Source organism: Saccopteryx bilineata, chromosome 5 (assembly GCF_036850765.1).
Source record: "Saccopteryx bilineata isolate mSacBil1 chromosome 5, mSacBil1_pri_phased_curated, whole genome shotgun sequence".
Taxonomy (NCBI): domain Eukaryota; kingdom Metazoa; phylum Chordata; class Mammalia; order Chiroptera; family Emballonuridae; genus Saccopteryx; species Saccopteryx bilineata.
Window position 1 is genome coordinate 67,466,774 of NC_089494.1, and position 27,775 is coordinate 67,494,548.

Sequence of the window (27,775 nt, forward strand, 5' to 3'; positions counted from 1 at the left end):
CATTTCCTCACAATTATGACACACAATATGAGGAGCCCAATTCTTGTCTTGATTGCCAAGGGGAACTTGAAATAGGCAATATATGCACGTGTCACAAATGATGAAATATTGGGCCTTTGACGTTGAAGTGTGTAACGGCCATATATATAACAGAAGGTGTCAGGACTATTCTTACATTTACGCCTACTTAAAGAAGCCATGATTCAATCTTAAAATAAAATAAGAGGGTATTTTCATTAACTGTAACAAAAAGAAATTAATTGCAGGCCCTGGCTTGTTGGCTCAGTGGTAGAGCGTCGGCCTGGCGTGCAGAAGTCCCGGGTTCGATTCCTGGCCAGGGCACACAGGAGAAGCACCCATCTGCTTCTCCACCCCTCCCCCTCTCCTTCCTCTCTGTCTCTCTCTTCCCCTCCCGCAGCCAAGGCTCCATTGGAGCAAAGATGGCCCAGGCGCTGGGGATGGCTCCTTGGCCTCTGCCCCAGGTGCTAGAGTGGCTCTGTTCTCAACAGAGCAACGCCCCCGAGGGGCAGAGCATCGCCCCCTGGTGGGCGTGCTGGGTGGATCCTGGTCAGGTGCATGCGGGAGTCTGTTTGACTGTATCTCCCCATTTCCAGCTTCAGAAAATACAAAAAAAAAAAAAAAGAAAAGAAATTAATTGCATAAAAACTAGAGCATGCACCAAAAAGCAGATTTCATATTTGGAATCAGCGATGCACATATAGATATAAAAACAGTTCTAAAACCTCATGCAACAGCTAATTTAAAAAAATTGTTCTCCAGTGTTATTTATGCATTTATTGGTTGATTTTTGTATGTACCTTGACCAGGGATCGAACCTGCACACTTGACGTATGATGATGATGTTCTAACCAACTGAGCTACCTGGCCAGGGCTGAGTTCTTAACCTTAAGACATTTCAGACTTAGGTTTTGGTTTGCTTATGTAGTGTACTAAGGCATTAAAGCCAGTTCAGTACAATGATCTCCTTGTTTAAAAAATTTAACAGTTCTCACCTTCAAATTTTCTGCCAGTTGGATTGTGGGCTACTCTTATACATTCTGCAAATAATTCATTCTCTTAATCAGTATTTCATAAATACTTCTTATGTGCACACATGGCATACTACATGTCTCTAACATTTTATTCATCAATCACATTTTTAAGTTCTAAAAAGTTCTATTTTTCAATTTTTTGTATGCATCCAATATTATTTTGTATAAGTGAACAAGTATACAGTATAGTAGTCAAACAATCGTAAACTTTACAAAGTGCTCCCCCTAATATTTTCAGTGCCCACCTGGCACCGTACATAGTCATTGCAATATTATTGACTATAATCCTTATATTAATAATCAATTATAAACTGACCTTTTACTTCTAGCCTCTTCCTGCAAGCTTCTTACACCTAAAGAGATTTTTCTTTGAGAAAGTGGGAGAGATTCTTTAATAGTTATAATTATTGATTGTTTTCTCTCTCTTTCCCCTCCCTCCAACTGTTTCCCCTTCCCTCTCTCTCATTCACTCATGCATACATGTACCTTTTTGGCTGTACTTCTGAGCAGCAAACCATATTTCTGAATACACATAAGTTGAGTGTTTTAATCCACTAAACTAATTAACAATTAGGTTAATCTAACATATTCTGTGATGCACATAATCACTTCTGGCTGCATGGTAATTGGGCATAAATGGTAAGGAATTCACATAAATGACTGTTTTTAGTATCACTTATTCCCAGACAAAAATCATACTCTGTGATCTGTTAGGAGAAAGATGAAAAGGAACTGAGTGGTGCAGAAAGCTGTTCTTTCATGCCTCTCTTAAATCTCAGGACTCAACAATAAAAAATAACAGCAGGAATAAGGAATAACATTATTCATTGTATAAAAGATGTGAAGTACTGAGTGAGGTGTTCAATAAAATAACTGTATGCAATACAAATTGATTCTGTAATTGATGTCATTATATTACCACTTAAAAATGAAGTGGAGCCATGAGGTTAAGAAATATGTGCTAACTGGGATGGAGTGGGGTTTGAATTCAAGTTTCTGTGACTCTGGAGCCTGACCCATTACCCACTGTCTTCCTGCTTCTGGATCTGTCTTCCAAGGGACCACAGCCCCCCCCCCTTTTTTTTTACCAGTACAGCACACCCACAGATAATCCACAGGGCTAAAGAGTGATATTTGCAGTGAGAAATGATGGTCTGTTGGGATGTGTGCTAGCTGTCTCATTCACTCTTCTACTAAGAACCCTGAGAGTGATCCTTGCTTCAGGTAATGCTTGCAAAACATGGCTGAGCAAGGATTTGGCCAGCTTGCTGCCTATTTTTGTAAATAAAGTTTTACTGGAATACAGCCATAACCATTTGTTTAATATTGTTTATGGCTGCTTTTGTACTAGATAGCAGAGTTGAGTATTTGCTTCAGAGCCCATTTTTAAAAAGTTTTAAAAAATGTGCTATTCTGGTTTGATTACTATGGCCTTACAGTATAGTTAGATATCAAGTAGTATAATTAATACCTCCAACTTTGTTCTTTTTCTCAAGACTTAATTTGGGGTAGTGAACATACAATGCAATAGATAGATGATGTATTACAGAAGTGTATACCTAAAACCTGAATAATTTTATTAACCAATGTTACCCCAATAAAAAAATAAATTATTTACTATCTGGCTGTTTATAGAAAATGTTTACTGACCCCTGCTCTAGGTCATGTGGAAGACTTCCTTTGCTCATGTAGGAAGACTTGGATGAAGGTGGTTTTAACCCAAATTATGCCACAATTACTCTTTTGTCTGTTCACCTTATCACTTCCTAAATGTGTAATCTTGCTTCTTTCATCATCGTCATTACTATTATTTATGTGGCTGAACTGGATTAATCACCTTTACATGCATTATCACATTTAACACTCATAACCATCTTATGAGGTATATACACTGATTATCCCTGTGCTACAGTTAAAGAAATTGGGGCTTGAAAGATTAAGTAATCTGTCCATAGGAAGAACTACCTGCTATAATTAAGGAAAAGAAACAAGAAGAACAAATGAAAAGATGATTTTTGTTCCCATCCATAGAGTGGAAAATTCAGGGAGAAGTCAGAGGATTCTAGTCTGCATAATCCTGATATGTGGAATGGAGAGCATACTGGAGAGGAAGGGAGATGGTTGGGAGGCTCTGAGAAACCCGTGGTTCAGCCATAAGGAACGAAGAGAGTGGAGAGGAACTTTGGGAAGAATCCAGCTCATGGGAATCACCACAGACTAGAATCATTTGAGTACCTGAAAAAGACTACATTCATGCAGAAGTCAACTTTTAGCTCAGCGAATAACTGTAGTCAGGGATAGATTGTGGCCATTGAGTCATCCTCCATGTGAGCCATTTGACAATTAATCATTCTTTGGTTGAAAGGGTGGAGAGAAGGAATCCTGTACTCCTCCTAGAAACCAATGTGAGGAATTGCCTTATTGCCTTTTCCTTTATAAATAGCACTGATAAAAACCAAGAGTGCTGGCCCTGGCCGGTTGGCTCAGCGGTAGAGCGTCGGCCTGGTGTGCGGGGGACCTGGGTTCGATTCCCGGCCAGGGCACATAGGAGAAGCACCCATTTGCTTCTCCACCCCCTCCCCTCCTTCCTCTCTGTCTCTCTCTTCCCCTCCCGCAGCCAAGGCTCCATTGGAGCAAAGATGGCCCGGGCGCTGGGGATAGCTCCTTGGCCTCTGCCCCAGGTGCTAGAGTGGCTCTGGTCGTGGCAGAGCGACGCCCTGGAGGGGCAGAGCATCGCCCCCTGGTGGGCAGAGCGTTGCCCCTGGTGGGCGTGCCGGGTGAATCCCGATCGGGCGCATGAGGGAGTCTGTCTGACTGTCTCTCCCCATGTCCAGCTTCAGAAAAATACAAAAAAAACCCCAAACAAACAAAAAAAAACAAAGAGTGCTATTTGATAGGAGCATTTGGTCATGATCAGATAAACTGCAGCTAACCTAATAAGATAGCTGGGTTGGTGATTCAAGGACAGCTTCCTCAGCTCTGCACAGGAATCTGGACTCCACCTGCTTATAATCTCCAGCAGATGAACCTGGGAGCTACACAGAATGTCAGTCTTGAATCTGGGTTCACATACTGCTCTACCACTTAATATGTTGTTAACATAAGTTGTTAGGTAACCTCCATATAACTTTGTTTCCATACATTTTTTTTGTAAGGAAAAAATGAAGTAATACAGGTAAAGCACTCAGAAGCATATATTATTATTACTGTTATTATTGCTAGTAGCAGGAGCATTCTTAATAACTAGTATACTAGTAGCAGTAATATAGCAGTAGTCGTAGATCTATTTTGATTAGACCAATCGCTAGGGCAGTCAAACTAATCACAGTGTCTTTATTGTCTCAGGGAAACTTCAACCAGAAAAAAAACATTGTAAGGCTATTTATATAAAGAATCACATGATTGTATCACTATTCTAATAAACTTTGTGTTGATTGAAATCTCTGAGTTCATATGGATAACCCCAAAACACATAAAACTATGTTTCCCTCTTCTCATTTCAGATTTTCCTCAGTGTCATAGTGGGAGCTTTAAATCTTGGCAATGCATCTTCTTGTTTGGAAGCCTTCGCAGCAGGACGTGCAGCAGCTACCAGCATTTTTGAGACAATAGACCAGGTATGTAAAAGCCAAAAGTAAAGGCTATTCATAGGTTGGGGTGGGAAGAGGAATGAACTGAGGAATTTAGCCTCAGTGTTAAAAACTAGGGAGATCTAGTACAATGCCCTTAATTCAGCAATACTTCATCAGTGCTGTCATCAAGCAGGCCCTATTCTGAATTGGGAATGCAAGAGTGAAACAGAACCAATAAGCACCTCACTTTCATATAACTGGGAAACAGGCAATAAAGAAGTAAGCACATTCAAAGATAAGATAATGTTAAGCAGTATACTGAAGGAAATAAGATAGGTCAATAATAGCAATTGGGGGTGGGAAGGAGCGTTTAAACTGAGTGGTGGTGATGGCAGCATCTCTAAGAAGGTAATATTTAAGCTGAGAACCAAAGGAGAGCTGGCCGTGCAAAGGGAGACTGGGGGTGGAGTAGGCATGGTGCATGGGAGGTAAGAGCAGGCAGGGTATTCTTGGAAGAAAGGCCTCCAGTTTGGAAAAAGGCTTGGGGAATGCAAGGAACTAAAACCAAGGTCAGTGTGATGTAATAGAGTGAGCAAGGGTCAGAGACTAGAGGGATGAAAAGGAGACAGATTACGCAGGACTTTAAAGCCAAATACATAAGATTGGATTATCTTCTAAATGTGACAGAAAGCCTGTACAAGCTGGAAAAGGACCCTGGCATTGTGGCTAAGATTTTTCTGGTTAATCTATTAAATTATTGGAGATCAAGCTAGAAAGTCAAAGTCTAAAAACAGAGGGGGAAGATGACAATATGTTGTTCCTTCTCTCTGAAAAAATGCCCTTGGCTGAAATTCAGAAGCCCTGTGAGTCCAGAGGAACTTTGTGGATTCCCTGAATCATAACTATTTTATGAGATATATAACCTGCCTGAGAAAATTTCTCATCACTTCATTCGTTTTATATTTTGAGATTTTATGTATGGGATATAAAGAGATTGCTGAAAACTGCATAGGCCTGTTGAGCATCCAAATTAGACCTCATTCATGGGTTTTTATTTATATATGCTCAAGTAAAATGTTGAGCCTAAAAGGCCCCTGAAACTATTTCAGTATCTTTACTAGAGATCCAAGAAGAAAGCAGGTTATACTATAGCCCCAAATAGAGATATGATCATGAAGGTCTCCCACCAGTGTGGGAGAGGGAAGAAAACTGACCTGGGAGTGTTCCCATAGCAAGAGATGACCTTCATTCTTGTCTGATTAACTGGAATGGTTAAGTTCTAAATTTGGCTCATTACCAACAATAACTGAGGCGAAATTTAACACATCGATTGAAAGTTGATAGTGTTTGAAGATATCACCTGAGGGCATTCAGTTAGTTTTAATCATCATTTATAATAGATACTCAAATATTAGACCCCTGCTTGGTTGACTAGTTGTATGGCCTTAAACAAGATACCACTCTGAGTTTCCTCAACTTCCTCAAGTAAAAAAAATGGGCATAGGCCCTGGCCGGTTGGCTCAGTGGTAGAGCGTCGACCTGGCATGCGGAAGTCCCGGGTTCGATTCCCAGCCAGGGCACACAGGAGAGGCGCCCATCTGCTTCTCCACCCTTCCCCTTCTCTTTCCTCTCTGTCTCGCTCTTCCTCTCCCGCAGCTGAGGCTCCATTGGAGCAAAAGATGGCCCGGGTGCTGGGGATGGCTCCTTGGCCTCTGCCACAGGCGCTAGAGTGGCTCTGGTCACGACAGAGCAATGCCCCGGATGGGCAGAGCATCGCCCCCTGGTGGGCGCATGCAGGAGTCTGTCTGACTGCCTCCCCATTTCCAGCTTCAGAAAAATACAAAAAAAAAAAAAAAAGGGCATATCATCTGTTTTGTTCAGTTATAGTAACAATCACATAAATAAAAACAGCACACTAAAACACTTTGCACATTGTCTTCCATGGTATCCTAATAATAAAATAATACATAGTAATGTATTAATATTAATATATTAATTACAGATCAGTACTATGTTTTTTATTATTATAGCATTATATATAATGTTACTGTAATACATCAAGAAATAATTTAATTAAATTAATTAATGTGATATATATCTTTTTAAATTGGTATCATGTTATATTAATAATATATTAGTTATTTATATTGCATAATATAACATATAACATATATTAATATATATGTAACAACATAAAACTGTTAATATATAATAATATAGTATATCATATCTCAATAAATTATAGTGAGCATTACTACTATTATTTATAATTATTTAATGTGGAAGCTACTTATCTTTAGCATATCTCTGCAGTGTTTTACCTGGTTGCTATTCTGTTTTATAAGTAAATTCAAACTGAGATGGACAGTAAATGCATCTAATACAAGTTGTTGATATATCCCTTTGATATTCTACTCCAGACACCTGTTATTGATTGCATGTCAGAAGATGGTTACAAGTTGGATCGAATTAAAGGTGAAATTGAATTTCATAATGTGACCTTCCACTATCCTTCCAGACCAGAGGTGAAGGTAAGTGCTAATCTTTCCTCAAGAACAACAGCATTTTCTTCTTTGATGATTCATTTCCAGAGCCACAGATTGCGTGTTTTACTGAAGCATGACTCAACTTCCAGGAACATGGAACTGAGACATGTTTCTCTGGAAGTGTCCTTGGGTCTCGTGTCACTTCTCAGTCACCAAACCACATTCCTTTGTTATAACAATAATGTGCCAATCCCTCTGGTAAGGACATGGTCTGACAGCACATTCTGGTGAAGTCAACTGTATCATGCTTTGTTGAAATGAGTGTGTCAGGTCCTGTCATTGTAACTACAAGCTCAATAAACAGCAAGGCAATCAGAACAATTAAGAAGTACAGCTGTGTCAAACCACCTCCCTAGAGACTGCAGGGGGCAGGACACTTGGGGTGGGCAGGGTATAAAGTGGCAAAGGAAAACTGCTGTCTCAAAGTTTGTTACTTCTTATCTCTAATTTCACAAGAGCCACTAGATCAGTCCTTGGTGCAAAGGTAATCTTGTGATCTGCTCACCTCACCATGGTGAAGAAAATTTAGTTTTCCTCTACCTACTGAGCCAGTACCTTTAATGGCAATTTACTCTGCAAGAAAATTAGAATCTCTTCTCCCTGAATGAATTGACTTTGAAGTGAGACTTATTCCTTGTTTTTAAGAGTATCTCTAGCCACCCTATTTTTATAATATTTTTGTTATCCCCATGGAACTAAATTCCCTGCAACTTAATTTTGATACCATATAACTATACTGCAAGTAAAAAAAAATTATATATATACCTATATATATATAGTGCATGTAAAAAAATTATATATATATACACACATACCCATACATCATATGTATAAATAAGGCATAAGTACATATATAATAATTATATTTGTGAAGTATATTTTTGATTAATGTTATATATTACATATGCATATAAACATTAACTGTCATAACATATGTAAAAGTACTTTGTGAAATATAAACCACAAGACAGTGTTTACTCAGTGAAGATCTTTGAATGGATGGCTAAAAAGTTCCTTTATAATATTTTTCAGAACCAGCTCATGATAGCTGTTCAACAAATACCAGTTGAATTGAAACACAATTATTTTATTTCTGTTTCATCTTCTAGTCCCAACTCCAGCAGTTTGTTTTAATAAAATCTTCTTACTTATACCTGTAAATACTCTTCATTCATACAATGAGTATGCACTTAGTTTTGCTGGGTGTCCCAGTGTAATGGGACTATAGTAATAAAAGAAGAAAGAAAACATGAAGAGGAAGAAGCATATTGACTGCCTGCCCTGGGGGAAGAGTACAGTCCAGTAAGAGAGAATTTGTAAGCCTGACCCTCTAGTGGAAATGAAAGACACATGAGATTTTGTCACACAGGGGACCCCAAAACACCTCTATAAAATAAGTACAAAAATCACCACCGATTGGTGAAAATATTCAACAGATGGTTATGAATTAGCTTTTTGTTCTTCTCTTTCTAGATTAACCAGTATTTAATCTCTACCTTGAACAAAGCTTTGTACCTAGCAAACAACACAAATATTTGTTAAAGTATTCATTCAAATAGCACATTCACACACAATGCAAGTATATAACAGCTTAACCTGTGCAAACTGGTTTATTGTTAATATGTGATCAGTAAATTAGTATTCTATTTCTAATTTAATGGCTTTCTTTCCTTAACTAGTTGGGACAGTCTTATTGTGGTATCTTCTCATATCAGAAATATTTTAAATTCTGGAATATTTAAAAGTGAGTTAATTTACTTTAACTTCAAGTATTACCACACATCATTTTATTTTTTGGCCACAGCTATCAGATAAATAAGTAACGTGCTAAATGCTAAAACCTCATCCTAGGCACCATTTATTAAGTTGCTGCTTATTCACAGGCATCAATGGATATTGCTTATAGGGCAGGGGCCGGGAACCTATGGCTCATGAGCCAGATGTGGCTCTTTTGATGGCTGCATCTGGCTCACAGACAAATCTTTAATAAAAAAATAATGTCAAATATATAAAACATTCTCATGTATTCGAATCCATTCATTTTCTACCATTCATGTTCATGGTGGCGCATGGCTGGAGCCAATCACAGCTGTCCTCTGGTACAACACCAAATTTTTATTGGATAATACATAACGTACAGGGTTCATTGTATGGCTCTCACAGAATTACATTTTAAAATATGTGGCGTTCATGGCTCTCTCAGCCAAAAAGCTTCCCGACCCCTGTTATAGGGCATAAGTAAACAAAAGCAATGTCATCACAAAGCATCCTAACTTGTAGCCTAATTGCTGGCAACCTGAACATTGTTCTTTTCTCATCTCTGCAGATTTTAAATAACCTCAGCATGGTCATTAAATCAGGGGAAATGACGGCTATGGTCGGAGCCAGTGGGTCTGGGAAGAGCACAGCCCTGCAGCTCATTCAGCGATTCTATGACCCCAGTAAAGGCATGGTGTGTGTCTTCCAGAAACTTCTCAATAAGGGGATAGGAGAGTGCAAATGGTGATAACTTAATCAAACAACACAAAGGACTAACATACAGTGAGACCATCCGACACATGTGAGGTTGACTTAGTGATGCTGACCACATTGGCTGTACTAGTTCCCTGAATGACCGTGCTCACTGAATAACCAGTCCCTTCACTGAGTGATAGAACTGACTGTGCAGATACATTCGTGGTGGTATTGCTAACTCTTCAGTGAACCAAGGTTTTCATTTATTTCTTTGTATTATAACAAAATTATTATTGTTCCCTTCAATTCTTCAAATGCTTATAGGCCAGAATTAACAGTGAACAGCTTTTGTTTTTCTTTAAAGATTTTATTTATTCATTTTAGAGAGGGTAGAAAGAGAGACAGAGAGAGAGACAGAGAAGCGGGGAGGAGCAGAAAGCATCAACTCCCGTATGTAGCATGACCAGGAAAGCCTGGAGTTTCAAACTGGTGACTTCAGAATTCCAGGTCAATGCTTTATCCACTGCGCCACCACAGGTCAGGCCTATAGTGAATAGCTCTTGATTACTCCTCTGAGAAGTTAGGTTTTTAAAAAATTCTATAATTTCACAGACTATTAAGTCTTTTTTTCCCCCTGTGTTTATTTGATTATAAACACAGACTGAAACTAAGAAAATATATATACATATTAATAATTTCCCTTTATTTACCACATATTATATATAATTTAAGTACTTTATAAAAATGATTATATATGATTTTAAGAGGAAATGGAGTCTAAGAGATTGAGACTTACCCTTGATTTGAACCCAGGTCTGCCAGCTTCCAAAGGCTTTTCACTCTCAGAATCATTATTGTCAACATCTCCTTGATGCTTTGAGACAGACTCATTTGAGTACATATTAAATGCTTCAATGCAATGAGTTCTCTATAGTGCATGTTAGTTACACTAACATGGTAAGCAATCCAGAAGTTTTCTCTGTCACAGACATTTCATTCTCTGATTGGATATTCTTTGCTACATACCAGCATAACTACACTCTGAATATATAAAAATCATAGTTCCTTGATGTAAAATTTTTGTATTTTTGTTAATTGTAATTTTAATTTTCTCATTTTACTTACTGTTTCAATTGCTGTTTAACAGAAAAGTGCTATTTGGTATATCTAGCCAGAAAGTAAGATTTTCTGTAAAATACGTATATAAGATAGGAATCATTGCTTATTTTTACTGTATCCTTTGAAGTCCATTTTAGGCCACAAGTCAAAACGTATTAAAAATATTCAAAGTACGGTGAATAACTGACTCTACTCTTTATTGAGTAATTAAAATCATTTGCCAAGCATGTTTAATTAAGTGAACTTTACATTATTTGTATTTTACAGTGAGTTGTCCTAAAGCCATTTTTTATTTCAGTTATATTTTGTCACTCTTAAATAGACAACCACCTTGTAAGAGAGATTGTTTCCATTGCAATCTTGTTCTCTAATTTTTTCTCCACATGTGTTAAGTTTAACATAGTATTATGATTCAGCAACCTGAAGCATTCCAAGAGATGTGATGTTGTGCTCACTCATGTTCTCTAGGTGACTTTGGATGGCCATGACATTCGCTCTCTTAACATTCAGTGGCTTAGAGCTCAGATTGGAATTGTGGAGCAAGAGCCAGTTCTGTTCTCCACCACCATTGCAGAGAACATCCGCTATGGCAGAGAAGAAGCAACGATGGAAGATATAGTCCGAGCTGCCAAGGAAGCCAATGCCTACAACTTCATCATGGAGCTGCCACAGGTACCCCTAGTCTCATTACAGAGAGAAACTCTTAAATTGTAGGAGGAAAAAAGTTCCATAATATGCATGTCTTTTTTATTTGAATCCTAAGTCATTAAATTCTTAATGTCATGTTTTAGTTTCGTAGCTGGAAACGTACCATGAGTTTTCCCCTTTGTTTGAAACCATGTTTTTGATCTACTAAAAGTCTACCAGATGGGGGAACTTCTTTTTTTTTTATATCTAAAATTTTTTTAATAAATTTTTATTAATGGTAATGGGATGACATTAATAAATCAGGGTACATATATTCAAAGAAAACATGTCTAGGTTATTTTGTCATTAAATTATGTTGCATACCCCTCGCCCAAAGTCAGATTGTCCTCCGCCACCCTCTATCTAGGGGAACTTCTTTTTAAAAGCCCTCTTTGACAAAAATACAATTTCCTTATTCTATCTATTAAGTATTTGTCTAAGCAGATGATAACATTTGTTATGCGGCAGTAACTTGCACAATGTTCCTTTGATGTTTCCTATTGTCATTTAATCTTCTTGTGCCTAGGCAGCTGATACGTGTCCTAAGTACTCTATCCAATATATTCAAAAACTCCTCACCTATCTTCATTTTAAGCAACAATGACGACAAAACCAATTCTTTATTATTATATGGGTTTTGTGGCTAATGGTTTGCTAAGTTGAAAAAGAGTTATTACTAGTTAAAACGTGTCATGGTTGAGCTGCAACAAGTCTATTATGGGGTCTCGAACCGGAAAAGGTATGAAATTGAATAAATGATAGACAGAGACTTAAAGATATATACATACAGATGGTTTCGGGAGGATGGCACGGAGAACAGTCTCTACTGTTCCTGAGCTGTAACATGGCTGCTCCAAAAAGCACACTCGTCTTTATTAAGGGAAAGAACGTGGCCATTAGCAATTCAATTATTTCCAAGACAACTCGAAGACAACCCCCACCATACCATTTAAATCTAACTTTAAACCTATAAGAAACTAGCTTCCAGTCTCTTCCCGAGAACATGGGTGGGACAAGCGAGAATCAGGTATAGTTCCTTGTTAATTAAGCAGGTGAGGTGGGGGGTTAGGCCCAGCACCTCTGTCCCCAAGATATCCAGATTGTAACAATACCCTGTTTATATTTTGGTCCCCAGCAAAAACATATATAGAGCTTACTACAAACCAGGCATTGTTCTAATAAGATCTTTACATCTAATAATTTATTTAGCCCTCACAACCATCCTTTCAGGCATCTTTCCAACTACAAATAGAGAACTGAGGTGCTGAGAGATCAAATAACTTGCTCAAGGCAGGAAAGACAAGGTTTACACCCAGGTGGTCTGGCTCTAGAGTCTGCGCTCTAAAACACATTCTTTTCAATCTTCTAAATTTCCTGTGTGAATAGGATTACAGCCTTGAGTATAATATAGTTTAGTGGTTAAAGAATATAAAGCTTTAGCATCAGACTGCCTCCATAGAAATCCCAGCTTCTCATTTGCAAGCTTTATAAACTTGGGAAAGTTGCTTTACCCAGTATGTCCTTAACCACCAGTTGAGGAGAATAGCAGGACATACCTCGTGAGGCATTTGTGAGGACTAATGAGATGATACGTGTATAGCTCAGCTCTATGCATTCTTTTTATATGGTAGGTGCTCAATTCATGTTGGCCAATAATATGCAAGATAAGAATGACATCAATACTTCATTTTGAGGTTCCGATATAATACTAAACATGCAAGATACTCAGGAAATATTTGCTGTCAACAGTAATGGTTATAAAGGTAGTTTGGTTTTTTATTCACAATATAAAATAGCTTTAGCATTGTACTTTTCTGTGTTGTCTAGCTAAAAAAGAGATAAGATTTGATAAGTACTTTAATCCTCTGAAATGGATGTTTAGGACCCTGATCAACTTTTAGTTTGGTGAAAACATTTTATTTGAAGTTGAGCTAAATATAAACATTTATACAACTAGTAAGCTTGGAAAGAAAAGAAGAAATCAATTTATTTATCTTACCTACAAATATCGATGAGACAATAACTTGTTTCAGGAAAGATTACTTCAGTAAAAGTTGGGCCTATGAAAATTCATGCTTTAGGAGGAAGCTAGAAAGGACCTCATGATAGATTACTGTCAGGAGTCATCAAATTCCTCCTCTTCATGACTGGTGTCATTTTCTTCCTAGCAATTTGACACTCTTGTTGGAGAAGGAGGAGGCCAGATGAGTGGTGGCCAGAAACAAAGAGTAGCCATTGCTAGAGCCCTTGTCCGAAATCCCAAGATCCTGCTTTTGGACATGGCCACCTCGGCACTGGACAATGAGAGTGAAGCCATGGTACAAGAGGCATTGAGTAAGGTTTGTTGAAAGTCTGAGTTAATTTTACATGAGGAAATGTTTGTGGTGCTATAGGAAAGGCTGCTTTTTGAGAAGAGAGAGAGAGAAGTGCTACATGAGTCGGTGTATCCAGTCTGACTGTTTAGACATCATTCATTGGCTCACTACAATGGTCCTCACAGTTGAACAGAAAAAACAGTTATGATTTAGTCTAACTTAAAATATATGAGTTTTAAAATTTTCTATTTATTTATTTTTTAATTTTCTTTTAGCTGTTGATTAGTAGCAGCAACTGGACCAACAATGTGAGAAAGTGCACTGGTCATTTCTAATGTCTATACAGGTTATTTAAGGATTTTTCCAGGGACCAAGCCTCTGACTTACTTGTAGATTCTAAAATGATCCAGAGGTCAATGTCAGCTCTGCCTTACAGTCTTATGTAACAGTACACTGTACACTGTTGCAGATTCAGCATGGACATACAATCATTTCAGTTGCTCATCGCCTGTCAACGGTTAGAGCCGCAGATGTCATTATTGGTTTTGAACATGGTTCAGCAGTGGAGAGAGGCACACATGAAGAACTGTTGGAAAGAAAAGGAGTTTATTTCACTCTAGTGACTTTGCAAAGTCAAGGAGATCGAGCCCTTAATGAAGAGGAGGACATAAAGGGCAAGTGTCTTTTTCATTATGCTTATTCATTATGTTAAATAGTTAACGTAGGTAATGCTTCACATGCTCCTATGCATTTTATTATACACTGTCTTATCTGTTCTCCCAAAACCCCTTGGAGTCATTATATAAATGGGAAAGAAAAGAACAGGAGTTCAGGAAGTTCAGTTAGTTGATCAAATCATAAAGCCAAAACCCAGGTCTCCTGTGGAAGAACTTTCAACTCCACCCTCTTCCCTCATCCTCCCACGCTTTGCAGATAAAAGAGGCTTCCTATAGTGTTCTGCCCACAGTAAGAACTCTGTTCTTTTTTTTTTTTTTTTTTTTTTTTTTGTATTTTTCTGAAGCTGGAAACCGGGAGAGACAGTCAGACAGACTCCTGCATGCACCCGACCGGGATCCACCCACCACGCCCACCAGGGGCGATGCTCTGCCCACCAGGGGGCGATGCTCTGCCCCTCCGGGGTGTCGCTCTGCCTCGACCAGAGCCACTCTAGCGCCTGGGGCAGAGGCCAAGGAGCCATCCCCAGCACCCGGGCCATCTTTGCTCCAATGGAGCCTTGGCTGCGGGAGGGAAGAGAGAGACAGAGAGGAAGGAGGGAGGGGGGTGGAGAAGCAAATGGGCGCTTCTCCTATGTGCCCTGGCCGGGAATCGAACCCGGGTCCCCCACACGCCAGGCCAACGCTCTACTGCTGAGCCAACCGGCCAGGGCAAGAGCTCTGATCTTAATGACTGAGTGAATTCATCAGTAATTGAACTGTTTTGTGCTTATTTCCACTAATGTAAATAGATCCTTCAGGCCCTAGTGCACTTTCTTTTTTTCAAATTTGGCGATTTATGCCAACCTATATTAATCAACTACTCCACCCTTTTTCTACCATATCACATATCAACTTTGAACTCCACTGGGTATAACTGTATAGTCTGCTACTGCTTATAACTGTATAACTATACATTTAATGTATAATTTATTAGTAATGACTTATTTAAAAATTTTGGTGAGTCTATCATTTTTTTTCCTATTTCTAGTGAGCTTCCCTTAAGATGTTTTGTGATTCACATTATATTTATTTCTGTAGTGACAACACGTAGGCTATACATATACATATGTATATACATATACAGTTTAAAGATTCAATCTTGCTAAGTATTTTGACAATTTTTTGTTAATATGTGCTGGACAAGTGCTATTTTGCTTATTGAAATAAAGTTAATAGAATGTTTTAGCATCAGACATAGTAATGATATGCTAGGCAAACATAGTAAATAATTTTATTTTGACATGGTTCTGCTTATAGCGTATACTAAAGAATCCCTCATGCTGTGTTAAAATAGGAAAAGATGAAACTGAAGGTGCTTTACTTGAGAACAAACAGACCTTTAGCAGAGGGAGCTACCAGGCTAGTTTAAGGTAAGTTAAACAAGCCATGGGGCAGATTTTAAGATTGTCAAATAGTCTTAGGAGCCTTCTACAGCTAGGATCCTTACGCAATATTCCAGGTCCTAGAGAGAGCCCTAAGTATAGCTCCAGGTTCTGTGTAATAGGAACATGCAAATGAATACCTGTTTGCTGTATTGAGATTCTTGCTTCTAATTCATTGTTTGTTTGTTTTGTTTTGTTTAGCTTCTCATCTTATTTGGGGTAGGGTCATGATAAAAATGCTCTGTATTTAAAACATTGTTTATTGAACTTAGAAAGGGCATTAAAAAGAAATCTGTGTTTAGTCTTGGCCCCCCACAGCTCACTGCAGTACAAAATACCATCTTACATGGAGGCCAAATATACTGCTCACAAAAATTAGGGGATGTTAGGGGATATTTCAAAATGAATATGCAGTGATAAAACATCCCCTAATTTTTGTGAGCAGTATGCATTCCTTTAGCTCTACTCTTTAACCTACTGAGCTGCAATTGAATTCAAATATTTTTTCTTCTAGAATAATAAAGTCAAATCATGCTTTTAATTAGATGAAATAAGAAATTTATTTTCTAATGTTTAAAGAGGACTTTCTTAAACATCAACTATTTCTTTTTCTTAAATTTAACTATTTATTTTTTATAGATGACTATATGACTATTCACCTTATATATAAAATATATATATTTGAGTATGCTATTAAGAAGATTATAAATTTTAATCTTTCATCCTGGTTTAAGAATTTTAATAAAATAGTCCCTTTAATAGTAGAAGGCTGTGAATTAAGAAGAATTCTGCTCAAGAATATTGTCTATATTCATGAAAATGTTTTTAAAGGTTTTTATTTTTTTCTTAAGTTAGAATACTCTAGCTGACAGCATATTTCTTTAGCATTTTTTTTTTTTTACCATTTCTAGGTCATTTAGTTCAGGGCAGTGCTCTGAGCAAAGTTGTAAGTCTTGCTCATTCAAGATAGTTAGCTAATTACTTATTGAAAAATGGTTAAAGAGCTTGAAACAAAACATTCAGTTAACAACTTCAAGTATTTCAAACACAAATTTATTTTTAATATTCAAAGGAAAGTTTATGTTTAGAATTTAAAATTTACTAAGTTTATGCTTAGAATTTTTTCTTTTTCTTTTGAGAACAAGACTATTCAGAAAAATATAAAATGATAGCTTTATTGAATTTACTAAATTTTGAAAATAATAAAATGATAGCTTCAAGTTACTCTTTGAATTAAAAGCTATAAAATTGCCAAAATTACTAGGTAGTTTTATAGATATCTGACATTAGGTTTAACTATGCTTTTCTGATTGGAAGAAAAATTTAATTATAAGGATCATTAGAATCATAACATAAAGATAAACTAACTTCTTTTTTTTTTAAGCTTTTTTTTTTTTAATACAGGGACAGAGAGAGAGTCAGAGAGAGAGATAGATAGGGACAGACAGACAAGAACGGCAAGATGAGAAGCATCAATAATCAGTTTTTCGTTTTTGACACCTTAGTTGTTCATTGATTGCTTTCTCATATGTGCCTTACCGCGGGCCTTCAGCAGACGGAGTAACCCCTTGCTCGAGCCAGTGACCTTGGGTTCCAGCTGGTGAGCTTTTGCTCAAGCCAGATGAGCCCACGCTCAAGCTGGCAACCTCAGGGTCTCGAACCTGGGTCCTCAGCATCCCAGTTCGACACTCTATCCACTGCGCCACCGCCTGGTCAGGTATAAACTAACTTCTTAAGCACAGAGAATGGCTAGGCATATCTTTTGATATTAGGTTAAAGGTTGCAAAGAGGAGATGTATCTCATGATCATGTTGACAGAAAAATAAATATTTTCTTAACCTTCCAGATGAGCCAAATTCCACCTGTTCTAAATAGTTTACTTACAATTTATTATTAAGACCAGTAATTATTTTAATACAAAAATTTCCTGTTTAACCATTTTTTCTCACAGATTCTACATTTTGGTGGCTAGGAAGAGAAATTCAGCCATATAAATTATATATGTATATAATAGCTATATAAAGTAGCTATTAACCTCTTGAAGAGAAATATTTATAAGTTTGATGAGAAGGATGGTTAAAAAATATTTGATTGTGTATTCTGACAGACTTTTTTTTATAAAAGATGACTAAGTGAACATTAATTTGTATCTTATTTCTTTGCCTGTGGTATTTCTGAAGGCTAAGTCTCTCTTTAGTCATATCATTTAGGTTCAAGAAAAATTTAATAGATGATAGTAATTAATTTCCTAAATAATTATGTTGAGGAAGAGCAAGCATTAATCCCTGAATTAGCTGTTTTTATTTGTAATGAGAAGTGGCAAAGCAGCTTCTGAGAAAGAAAGTGGCAGATATTGTAGGTTTCTGGAAAGAAATGTGATCAAGTTACAGTTCTGGTGTTTATATGAATGGTAGATAGTAGTGAGAAGTGCTGGCAGGTAGGGTACTTGCCTATCTGTCTTTATTAAGACAGCCTATGCTAGACAAGTGGAATGGTTTGGAGGATAGGAAGACAGCGAGAGACTTAAGAAATATAAGATCAAAATAGTAGAAATCTGAAATAACAAGGATATAGGTCTTCCCATGCTAAGAACTGGGAGGTAGGCAACTATACATATACTATGATGCCTTTTTCTCTCCACATATCCTACAGTGGCTTCTAATACTCTTGAATTTTATTTTAGCTCCATGACCTTAAGTCTCAGCCTTATTATGCACTCTTCTCTCTTCAGGTGACACATGCCTATTCTTTACACCTTCTGGAGAAGACAGCTCCACCTTAATTACCTAAGCCAAAGGAATGACTCAATTGCTGTAGAACTTCATATCAGGGGGAGAGAAATGGGGTGTCCCAGAAGAAGCCAGTTTGGTAGCAGGCAGTAGGAATGAGGAATGGTTTTGTGCCTGTTCTTAATGAGATGTGGCAAGAGTTTGAATATGCAAAAGCAAGGAAGAGGGAAGGCTTGAGATGAATGCACCTTGTTGAACCCGAATGACTAAGAGGATGGCAGTACCATTAACAGAATGTGGTAACAAATCAGAGTAATTAAGTTGATGTGTTACTGCCTTCTCAAGAAAGCTAGATGAGCATATATGTAATAGACAGGCACCACCCTGATAACCCTGGTTTAACCTTTCAAGGAAGAGAATCAGTTGACATAACTAAGTAGTCTGAGGAAGATGCTTTGGCTTCATGCAAGGCTGGGCTTCCATGATTTGTCCCAGTCTCTCTCCTCTTCTCAACTCTACTTTTTTCCCCCCACTATTGGCTTTATTTATCAGAAAGCTTCTTTCCTTAAGAGTTTCAATGTAATTGCTTACAGCTCCCAATGCTACATATTTTCAAGCTTAACCTAGAGGAGAGTAGGAGTCTCATTCTCAGAGATCTCAGCAAAACAACCTGAAACTATCACTTTCTATATCTGTCCTATACTAAGTATACATAATGAGTATTCCTGCTCTCTCATTTCTTCATTCTACCGTTTTTACTGTTCCCTCAGTAAGAAATGCTTTTCCTTCTAGTCTACAAAAACCCAGTCCTACCTTAGCCACCTCTTCTAACAAGACTTTCATGGTAACTCCTACAATATATTTCTTTTCCCTTTAAATTTCCATACTCTTTATTCAAACCTGCCTTTTAACACTTAGCATGTTCTTCCTTATATCAGGATTGGGTGTACATGTATTGCTCTTCTGCAAGATTTAAGCTCCTTGAAGAAAAAGTCTGTGATTGATTAGTTTGTATCCCCCACAGCACCTGGATTTGGTTTGCATATTGTAGGTGCCCAATAAACCTCTGTTGAATGAATGAATGAACACATCAAGCTAAATTATATCATATTTCAATAAGATATTTTCTGGGTGTTCTATTTCCTCCTACTAGTTCAATTCAATACAGATGGCATTACTTTATTTGTTTTTGTTTGTTTGTTTGTTTTTATTTTTTGGTTTTGTTTGTTCATTTGTTTGTTTTTACAGGGACAGAGAGAGAGTCAGAGAGAGGAATAGATAAGGACAGACAGGAATGGAGAGAGATGAGAAGCATCAATCATCAATTTTTTGTTGCAACACCTTAGTTGTTCATTGATTGCTTTCTCATATGTGCCTTGACCACGGGCCTTCAGCAGACTGAGTAACCCCTTGCTTGAACCAGCGACCTTGGGTCCAAGCTGGTGAGCTTTTTGCTTAGCCAGATGAGCCCACGCTCAAGCTGGCGACCTCGGGGTCTTGAACCTGGGTCTTCTGCATCCCGGTCCAACGCTCTACCCACTGCGCCACTGCCTGGTCAGGCCAGATGGCATTACATTAAAGTAAACATCAGGTTGGAGGGGATTGGAAAGAGAAAGTGAGAGAGAAAGAGAGAAATCAAAACAGTAACTTACAACCAGAAGGGAAGTAAAGGCAATGGGTCATTGTCATTATTGCAATTAGCAGAACCATGTGGGTTCAGGATGGATTTGAGTCTTACACCTTTTTCTAATAAACTCGTAGGACAACTTTGCCCCCTTTCTCTTTCTTTCTCCTGGGTCAAGGTTTAGCCTTGGGGCCCAGAGCAACCCCACTGATTAATTCTGCCCTAAGTATAACTCTGTCAAGCCTAACCGGAAAGAGTGCTTATCTAGCTACCATGTGACCTAGCAAACATCTCTGTTTATTTGATGTGTGTTGTAAACTTGGATACCAGTTGAGTTCTGTTCCAACCTGCCCACAATCTACAGACTCATCTTTTTTGTTTATTTACAGAGCTTCTATCCGGCAACGCTCCAAGTCTCAGCTTTCTTACTTGGTACATGAACCTCCATTAGCTGTTGTAGATCATAAACCTACTCATGAAGAAGACAGAAAGGTCAGGCACCAGTCACTCGTGGGGGAATGGGAGAAGTCTCTCCTGGGGATTATTGTATGCCTTTCAACCTAGAATAAGAACTTTCAAGGCCTATATCTAGTAATATTTCACTGTCAAACTAAATAGGAGAATACATCATGACCTGATGGAAAATCTAAATTTTACACGATATTTTTAAAGAAGAAAGAAAGATTAAATAATTACTTTCAAGAATACATCATCATTAAAACTGGACTATTAGGGTTAATTAATGGTTCTTGAATGTACCATTCTAACAATCACAGGCAAATTACATGTACTTAGCAGAGTATTTCATTATTTAGTATACTTTAAAAAATTTAAGAATATCTACAAACTTCCTCCCCCAATTTTTAAATCTTTCTTAAATTGTAATAACCTCAGCAAAAAGTATTTGATCAGCAAAGGTATTTGATAAGACTAGCTTAATACAAGTTATCACTTTTTAAAATTGACATATAATTGACACACAGCATCCTATTAGTTTCAGATGTACATCATAATAACTTTATATAATATTTACATACCTTACAAAATGATTCCTACAATAGGTCTAGTTACCATCTGTGGTAACTAGTTATTACTGTTCTTGTTAATGTAAAACAATACAAACATGAAAGAGATAGGAGAGGAATCAACACATGTAGCAGTATAAAACGTTCTTCATCAGGATGCATACATCGGAAGCTGTTGTGGGCACTGTCACATAAAGTGACCATCCTCCTCCTTAAAGCCTTTCTTAATCATTGCACTTTATTTTTTCAGCCCTGAGACTCTCGTTTTTATCCCCCATTAGTCTTCATTTGATTCTTTTCATGGCAATTGTCATATTGAACTTTACTGGAGGGCATGTTATAATACCAAGTTATAAGCTTCTTAAAGTTAGTGGCAATATATTGTTTGTGTTTGTATCAACCTGGGCACCTTGCCCAGTGCCCTGCATCTTGTAGGACATCAGAAGATTTTTAAACTAGTATGAAAAATTGAATTTTACAATAAAATTAAGCTTAAACCACAATATTTATCAAAGTGAATGTCAGACACTGCTTTAATAACAAGCATATTTATTATGAATGACATAATTTCAAATTGTCTTTCAAAATTCAACACGAGAATTTATTTTAGAAGTAATTGCAAAAATTGGTTCACAATGACACATTTGGAAGAAAGTAAGGCACTATTTGTGATCTGATGATTAAGGATTCTTAAGGTTCTCTTTTTGTTTCAATGTACTAATAATAAATAAATAAAGACCCCACTATCTAATAGGGTGTGTTAAGTAAATTTTATACATGAACCCATTTCCTAGTGGCAGGGTGAATCACAGTGAGAGAAAACACTTAGAAGCATGATTTCTTACTCAAGTCCTCTTCCAGTTCTAGAAACAGGTGTTTCATCTATGTTCACGATGCTGCCACTAATAACTGCAGAAAACATTCTGTAAGGAGTTAAATAGAGCTTCAAGGGAGAAAGAACTAAACATGATGCTGAAATTTCAAATATAGCAACACCAATTATATTCAATTTTTTATACTTTTATGTTTCTTTCTAGTTTCTGGGTCAACATTTGACAATAAAAGCGAGAGGTAGGAAGAAGAAAAAGAAAATCTGGTTTTGCTGTTCTTGTTGAAACTGGGAGAGGGCCAGCCCAGCTGCAGAGAATAGATTCCCTGGAGGTCAAATTCCCATGGCGTTCTTATGAGGAGGGAAAATCCAGAAGGGAGGCATTTCCATAGAAGGAAACAACTCAAATACAGAGATTAGTTTTAGAGAGATAAAAATGCTCCATTGTAAATTAGAATGGAGCAATTAAACTCAATTAAATGTTAACCAGTATAATTTTGAATAAAACCACTTTGTAGTCTCTCTCTAGTTACAGAAGAGGAAGGAAGAGGGAGGCAGAAAGTGACAGGGAAGCCAATGTGATTTTGCTAAAGCTCCAGAAGGAAAAGATCTGATGCTTCTATTAATACTGCTTGCTTGTATGATAGCTATGTTGGTCTTTTAGATGAAAATAATTAATATTTTTAAGAAGAAAACAGTAGAATTAGGGTTAATAGATTTTAATTTAGGGAATTTGTAATCTCAGTAAATTTTAAAGTATATATTTTAAATATTTAGGTTATTCTAGTCCCAAGTACATTTTAAAGTATTTTAATATATAGTTAACTAAATTCTGCAAGTCCAAACACTGGTGAAAATCTCCCTTGTTTTGATGAAGAAGCTCTAACCTTACCTTCTGTTTATTAGGAAATGTTCTATCTTATGTTACAATGCAAAAGGTTTTAAATACATAAAGAGGTTTTCTCCTCCTTGTGGTCTTAGAGTTTTAATGCTGAAAACTTAGAAAGTTGCAGAAGTCTGTGTTTTTACTAAATGCTAAGTATTATGTCTGACTCAAGGTCTTGTAGTTAGCAGGGAATAGAGCTGAGACTACAGCCCATTTCTCTTCACACTCCAAGCTGTACTTTTGGCTCCTAGACATGGGGGTCTGATCTTAGTGATAATGCTGATAAAATTCAGTTTAGGATTAGGGGAAATCTGCAGACTAGAGGTTTCAATCTCTGATATTCTAATATCTAAGGATCTCTTTCAGGAAAACAAGAAGACAAAGTAGAATACAAGAGTGGGCAAAAGTAGGTTAATAATAATAGTAAATAATACAAGAATAAATAGCAATACAAGAATAAACTGTGTTTTGCATACTCACAACTATAGATCTACTTTTGCTCACCACTGTATATATGAAATCAATTCAAGCTTGTTTGAGAGGAATAATTTCTCCCTATTCCTCTTGGCTCTTTGGGCTTTGTCTAAGAATTAAATTGATATATGGGGTGCTCTGTGAGAATATGAAGCCCAAAACCGTGATGGCAAATCTTTTTATAAAAACTGTCCACTTTTGCAGTGCTAGTCAACCTGGTCCCTCCCACCCACTAGTGGGTGCTCCAGCTTTCATGATGGGCCAATCACAGCGCCGTTTGGTTGCTTCGCAGTAGCCAGAGTACAGCATACTGGTTCCCCAGACCAATCCCCACTTTACATAAGTTGATGTAAAGAGGGACAGATGACAGCAGTAAATGAAGGGAGGGTGTTACAGGAGAGGTATCCCAGGCTTGAGAAGCCTTACTCATAATGGACAATAAACACATCTGCCCATTTCTTGGGATGGATACACCACCTGTGTCCTTCAAAGCTATTTGCTATACAAACACCCTTGAAAAAAATACTCTGAACAAAGGCAGCTAATACTTCTATTCACAAAATACGCAGAAACATGAGCAACCCACAGAGAATTGTCTCTGCAAAACAACTTCATCTAACTCTCTCGTATTGAGGATTGTGTAACTGAGACCCAAAATGCTAAAGTCCTTGGTGATATATTCCATCTCTGGCTGTGTGGGGTTCATTCAAGAATCCCATTCTTCCTATGCCAATTCCACTCAGCTTTCCTGGGCTCCTTTCTTCTTCTCTGGCATTGATTCCTAGAGTTAGTAAGCTGTCAGAAATAAAATCATTCAACAGAAGGATTTGTTGCATGAGTGAGTAGTAATGACAAGTGCAAATGTTGAGGGCAGGCCAAGAGAGAATTTGAAATTAAGGCAATAACACATCCATCTCCAGCCTCGCTGCCTTCCCTCATCCTATTTGGCTTGCCACTATAATGACACAGACATAATGCAGGCTTTTATTTAAGCTGACTTGGTGATATGGCCCTTGATTTTGTAAGCAAAAGGAAAGTATGTGAGGCTCCTTGCTGTTGTGTGTTCCTAACATTCAGTTACCAAAAGGATAAATTACTATGTGTTAAGTAAAGAAAACACTAGTTAACAGCTTTGTAATCAATTTGCTATAGATATTTTTAATATATTTTAATAGAAAAAAGTTTAAAAATTATTACATATCTATATAAGCCACCTAAAATTTTTTCTCAAATAAAGTGGGTAATAAATTAAAAAATTATTGAATAAATGGGTCTAAGACAAAGCACTAAGCTATATCAAAACAAGGGGAAAATGATGGTAAAAATGAGGTTCTGAATATAATATTTGCCATCAAGAAGATACAAATTTACTAGCTCTGACACTTTAAGGGCAAATAAAGAGCTCAGAATAAGGAAATAGTGAAATAATTTTTATTCCTTGTGAAGAAAATGTGAAATTTAGAAATTCAAATAAATTTGGAGCACTAATTAAAGAAAACTTTGCAGCACTAATTGAAGAAAACCATACAGAAAATATGTAAATGAAAACTTAACACAATTTCACAAACTTCAGGAGCACTGGCCTGCCCTTAGGAGCTTTGACATATATGAAGGACATACCTTGAAAATTTCACAAGTCCTCAAATATGTAAATACCAGTATAACACATGTTTTTAAAATCAGGGGTTTATTTTTCTCAGAGATCCACCGTATTTATTACTCCCTGAGAGCTGATACATGTGCAACTGTGAAATGAGGACTGTAGGCTCACTGTCAGGTGAGTGGTCCCTCTGGGTCCCTCTGGGTCCCTCCCTTCCAGTTGTAGCATGGTCTCAGGAAGTTCAAGACCATTCCTCACAAAATGACAAATCACTACATCTTACAGATCTTTGAGGTCACTCGTAACCAGTCTAACCATGGCTCTTACATATGAGAATGCCAAAAAGGGTTTCTGCTATTTAAAAAAAAAAAGAGTGTATGAAAAATGTCTGTGTGTACATTTGGGTGATTAATCTAACCCTCTCTCCCTTCAAGGACAAGAACATTCCTGCAGAAGAAGAAATTGAACCCGCCCCAGTTAGGAGGATTCTGAAACTCAATGGTCCAGAATGGCCCTACATGGTGGTAGGGTCCGTGGGTGCAGCTGTCAACGGGGCAGTCACACCCCTCTATGCCTTTTTATTCAGCCAGATTCTTGGGGTAAGCTAACAGCTGGATTAGCTTTAGTCTCCTTGTCTTTTGTTCTTCTATCAGTGGGGATGGTCATTCTTTATAGACTGGCTTTTGAATATATTTAGTCTTATTTCCATCTCTAAAGAAATAAAAATGCCTCCGGTATCCCATCACACAGGAGGTAAGAAGGTGAAGTTAAGCACTGTCACTCGGGTTGGCAGGACACTCATATAGTCACCGTGTCTGTAAAAACTGCACTAATTTAGTGTTGAAGAGGGCAGTTTACCTAGATGCAAACCAAATCAGAATGCAAGCAGGTTTATTGAATGATTACAAAAGGGTTGTAGAGGTATTTTGATCCTGCTGAACAGCTTAGGTACAAAGTTTTACTCATGATCGCAGGTGTTAGTATGTGTTGTACAATACTCAGCTTTCCTGCTGATTGCATCATTGAAATTGGGAGGTAGAGAGAAAATGGGAAAAGAAAAGTAAAACAAGGCATAGGAAAGATTACATTTATTTCAGTTTTTCACTTCCTAGAAGTTTTGCGATTCGCCATCTGACTTCATTGCTATAATAATGAAAAAAAAAACTATAAACATTAACTAGACACCGCTTAAGCACTTTATAGGTAACCATTCATTAAATTGTTCTAATGACCACCGGCGGTAGGTATTCTTATTGTTCCCATTTTACAAAGGAGCAAACCAATGCATAGAGAACTTAGGATAGCAAGTGGTGAATCTAAGATTCAAATCCAGACACTCTGACTGGAGTCAGGTTCTAAGGAAACCTTATCATTGCAAAATTATTTATCAAAACGCTAGCAAGTTTTCTTAGTTGAAATTCACACACACACATGCTCATGCACACAAACACACACACACATTTTGTGAGGTCTTCAGGAAGGCAAACCTAGAATCTAGAGAACTTTATTAACTTGTTCAAGGTAACACAAACATTAGGTGATGGGGCAAGGACTAAAATCCAGCCCTTGGGAAGCCGCAAGGATTTGCCAGCACACCACATTGTCAGAGCTTAGTGAGAGTCCTAAGGTTTAATTTCCCCCTCTACTTCCCCTCTTTCTCTCGAAGTCTCTCCTGTAGAACTCCTGACCCGAAAAAATGTTGCCACAGGCATGAATTGTACAGAAAAACCTGGATTGTTCACAAAGTCAATAGTGTAGGGGAGAGCCCAGGCTTGATTTCAATTTTCACACTGCCCCCTTGTGGCAAGTAAGGAAATATTGTTCACTTCAGAGAGGAAATTGGAAACACAAGGACCTTCATTCAACTCTGGTACATTGAATGTCTGGTTATGTAAAAACTTTATGCTAAAAATCTTTTAAATAATTAATTTATATTCCTTAATGTCTAGTATGTACAATATCCAAATATAGCATAAATGTTTGTTCACCTCAGCAGATATTTGTTACCTTTCCTAGACACGGTGCTAGGAACTTGGGAACTGAGTATAATCATGGTGTCTTCCTTAAAGCAGTTTCAGGTTTATGAGGAAGACAGACATTAAACAAAAAAGTCTATTCATTATTTCATCATTCAACAAATATTTATTGATCACTTATTGTTTACTAGACACTGTTGCTGGTGTTGGGAATAGAGGGGTGAACAAGAAAATCAAAGCCCCTGTCTGCTCTCACAAAGCTGACATTCCAGTAGCGAGAAGCTCTGGAAATGCACAGCACTCAGCAGTGACGCAGATGTCCAGGGTGGGGCTCAATCCATGAAGAATGGACCTTTCAGGCGTTGCCAAGCTACTGCCCCCTGAGGCCGTTTATCCGCCCCGCCCCGCCCCCCCCCCCCCCCCCCCCCCCCCCCCGCACTTCCGGAAGGAGCACCTCTTTCACTGGTGGTCAGTGAGAGGAGCACTGTGTGACTGTATATGGCAGCCCTCCAACAGTCTGAGGGACAGTGAACTGGCCCCCTGTGTAAAAAGTTTGGGGACCTCTGCTAGATGTTTGCTTTTAAAATAAATCCAGAAGGTCAGCATCTTTGCTGATCATCTCTTTATGTTTTATAAAAGCAGAGTAAAGAACATATTCACCCAGCGTCACCCTATCTATGCGCTGCTGTGGAAAAAGTCCTGGTTTCCCTGTCAGGAGACCTTCTTCTGTAACTGGTTCTGCTAGTTACTGACTAGTTCTTTTATTATGCTGATTTGAAAAAAATTGAT

At 37.7% G+C, this 27,775-nt stretch overlaps 1 protein-coding gene across 10 annotated transcripts in view; it reads left to right on the plus strand.

Annotated features, from left to right (window-relative positions):
• ABCB11 (ATP binding cassette subfamily B member 11) overlaps window positions 1-27,775 on the plus strand; it is a 167,942-nt gene that overhangs the window by 107,695 nt on the left and 32,472 nt on the right. For all 10 annotated transcript variants that reach the window (XM_066278682.1, XM_066278686.1, XM_066278683.1 and 7 more), the window contains 9 exons: window positions 4,556-4,669; window positions 7,045-7,155; window positions 9,497-9,622; window positions 11,212-11,415; window positions 13,599-13,769; window positions 14,215-14,425; window positions 15,762-15,831; window positions 20,586-20,688; window positions 25,445-25,609. In XM_066278682.1, the coding sequence (XP_066134779.1) occupies window positions 4,556-4,669; window positions 7,045-7,155; window positions 9,497-9,622; window positions 11,212-11,415; window positions 13,599-13,769; window positions 14,215-14,425; window positions 15,762-15,831; window positions 20,586-20,688; window positions 25,445-25,609 (1,275 nt within the window). The remainder of the gene's footprint in view (window positions 1-4,555; window positions 4,670-7,044; window positions 7,156-9,496; window positions 9,623-11,211; window positions 11,416-13,598; window positions 13,770-14,214; window positions 14,426-15,761; window positions 15,832-20,585; window positions 20,689-25,444; window positions 25,610-27,775) is intronic.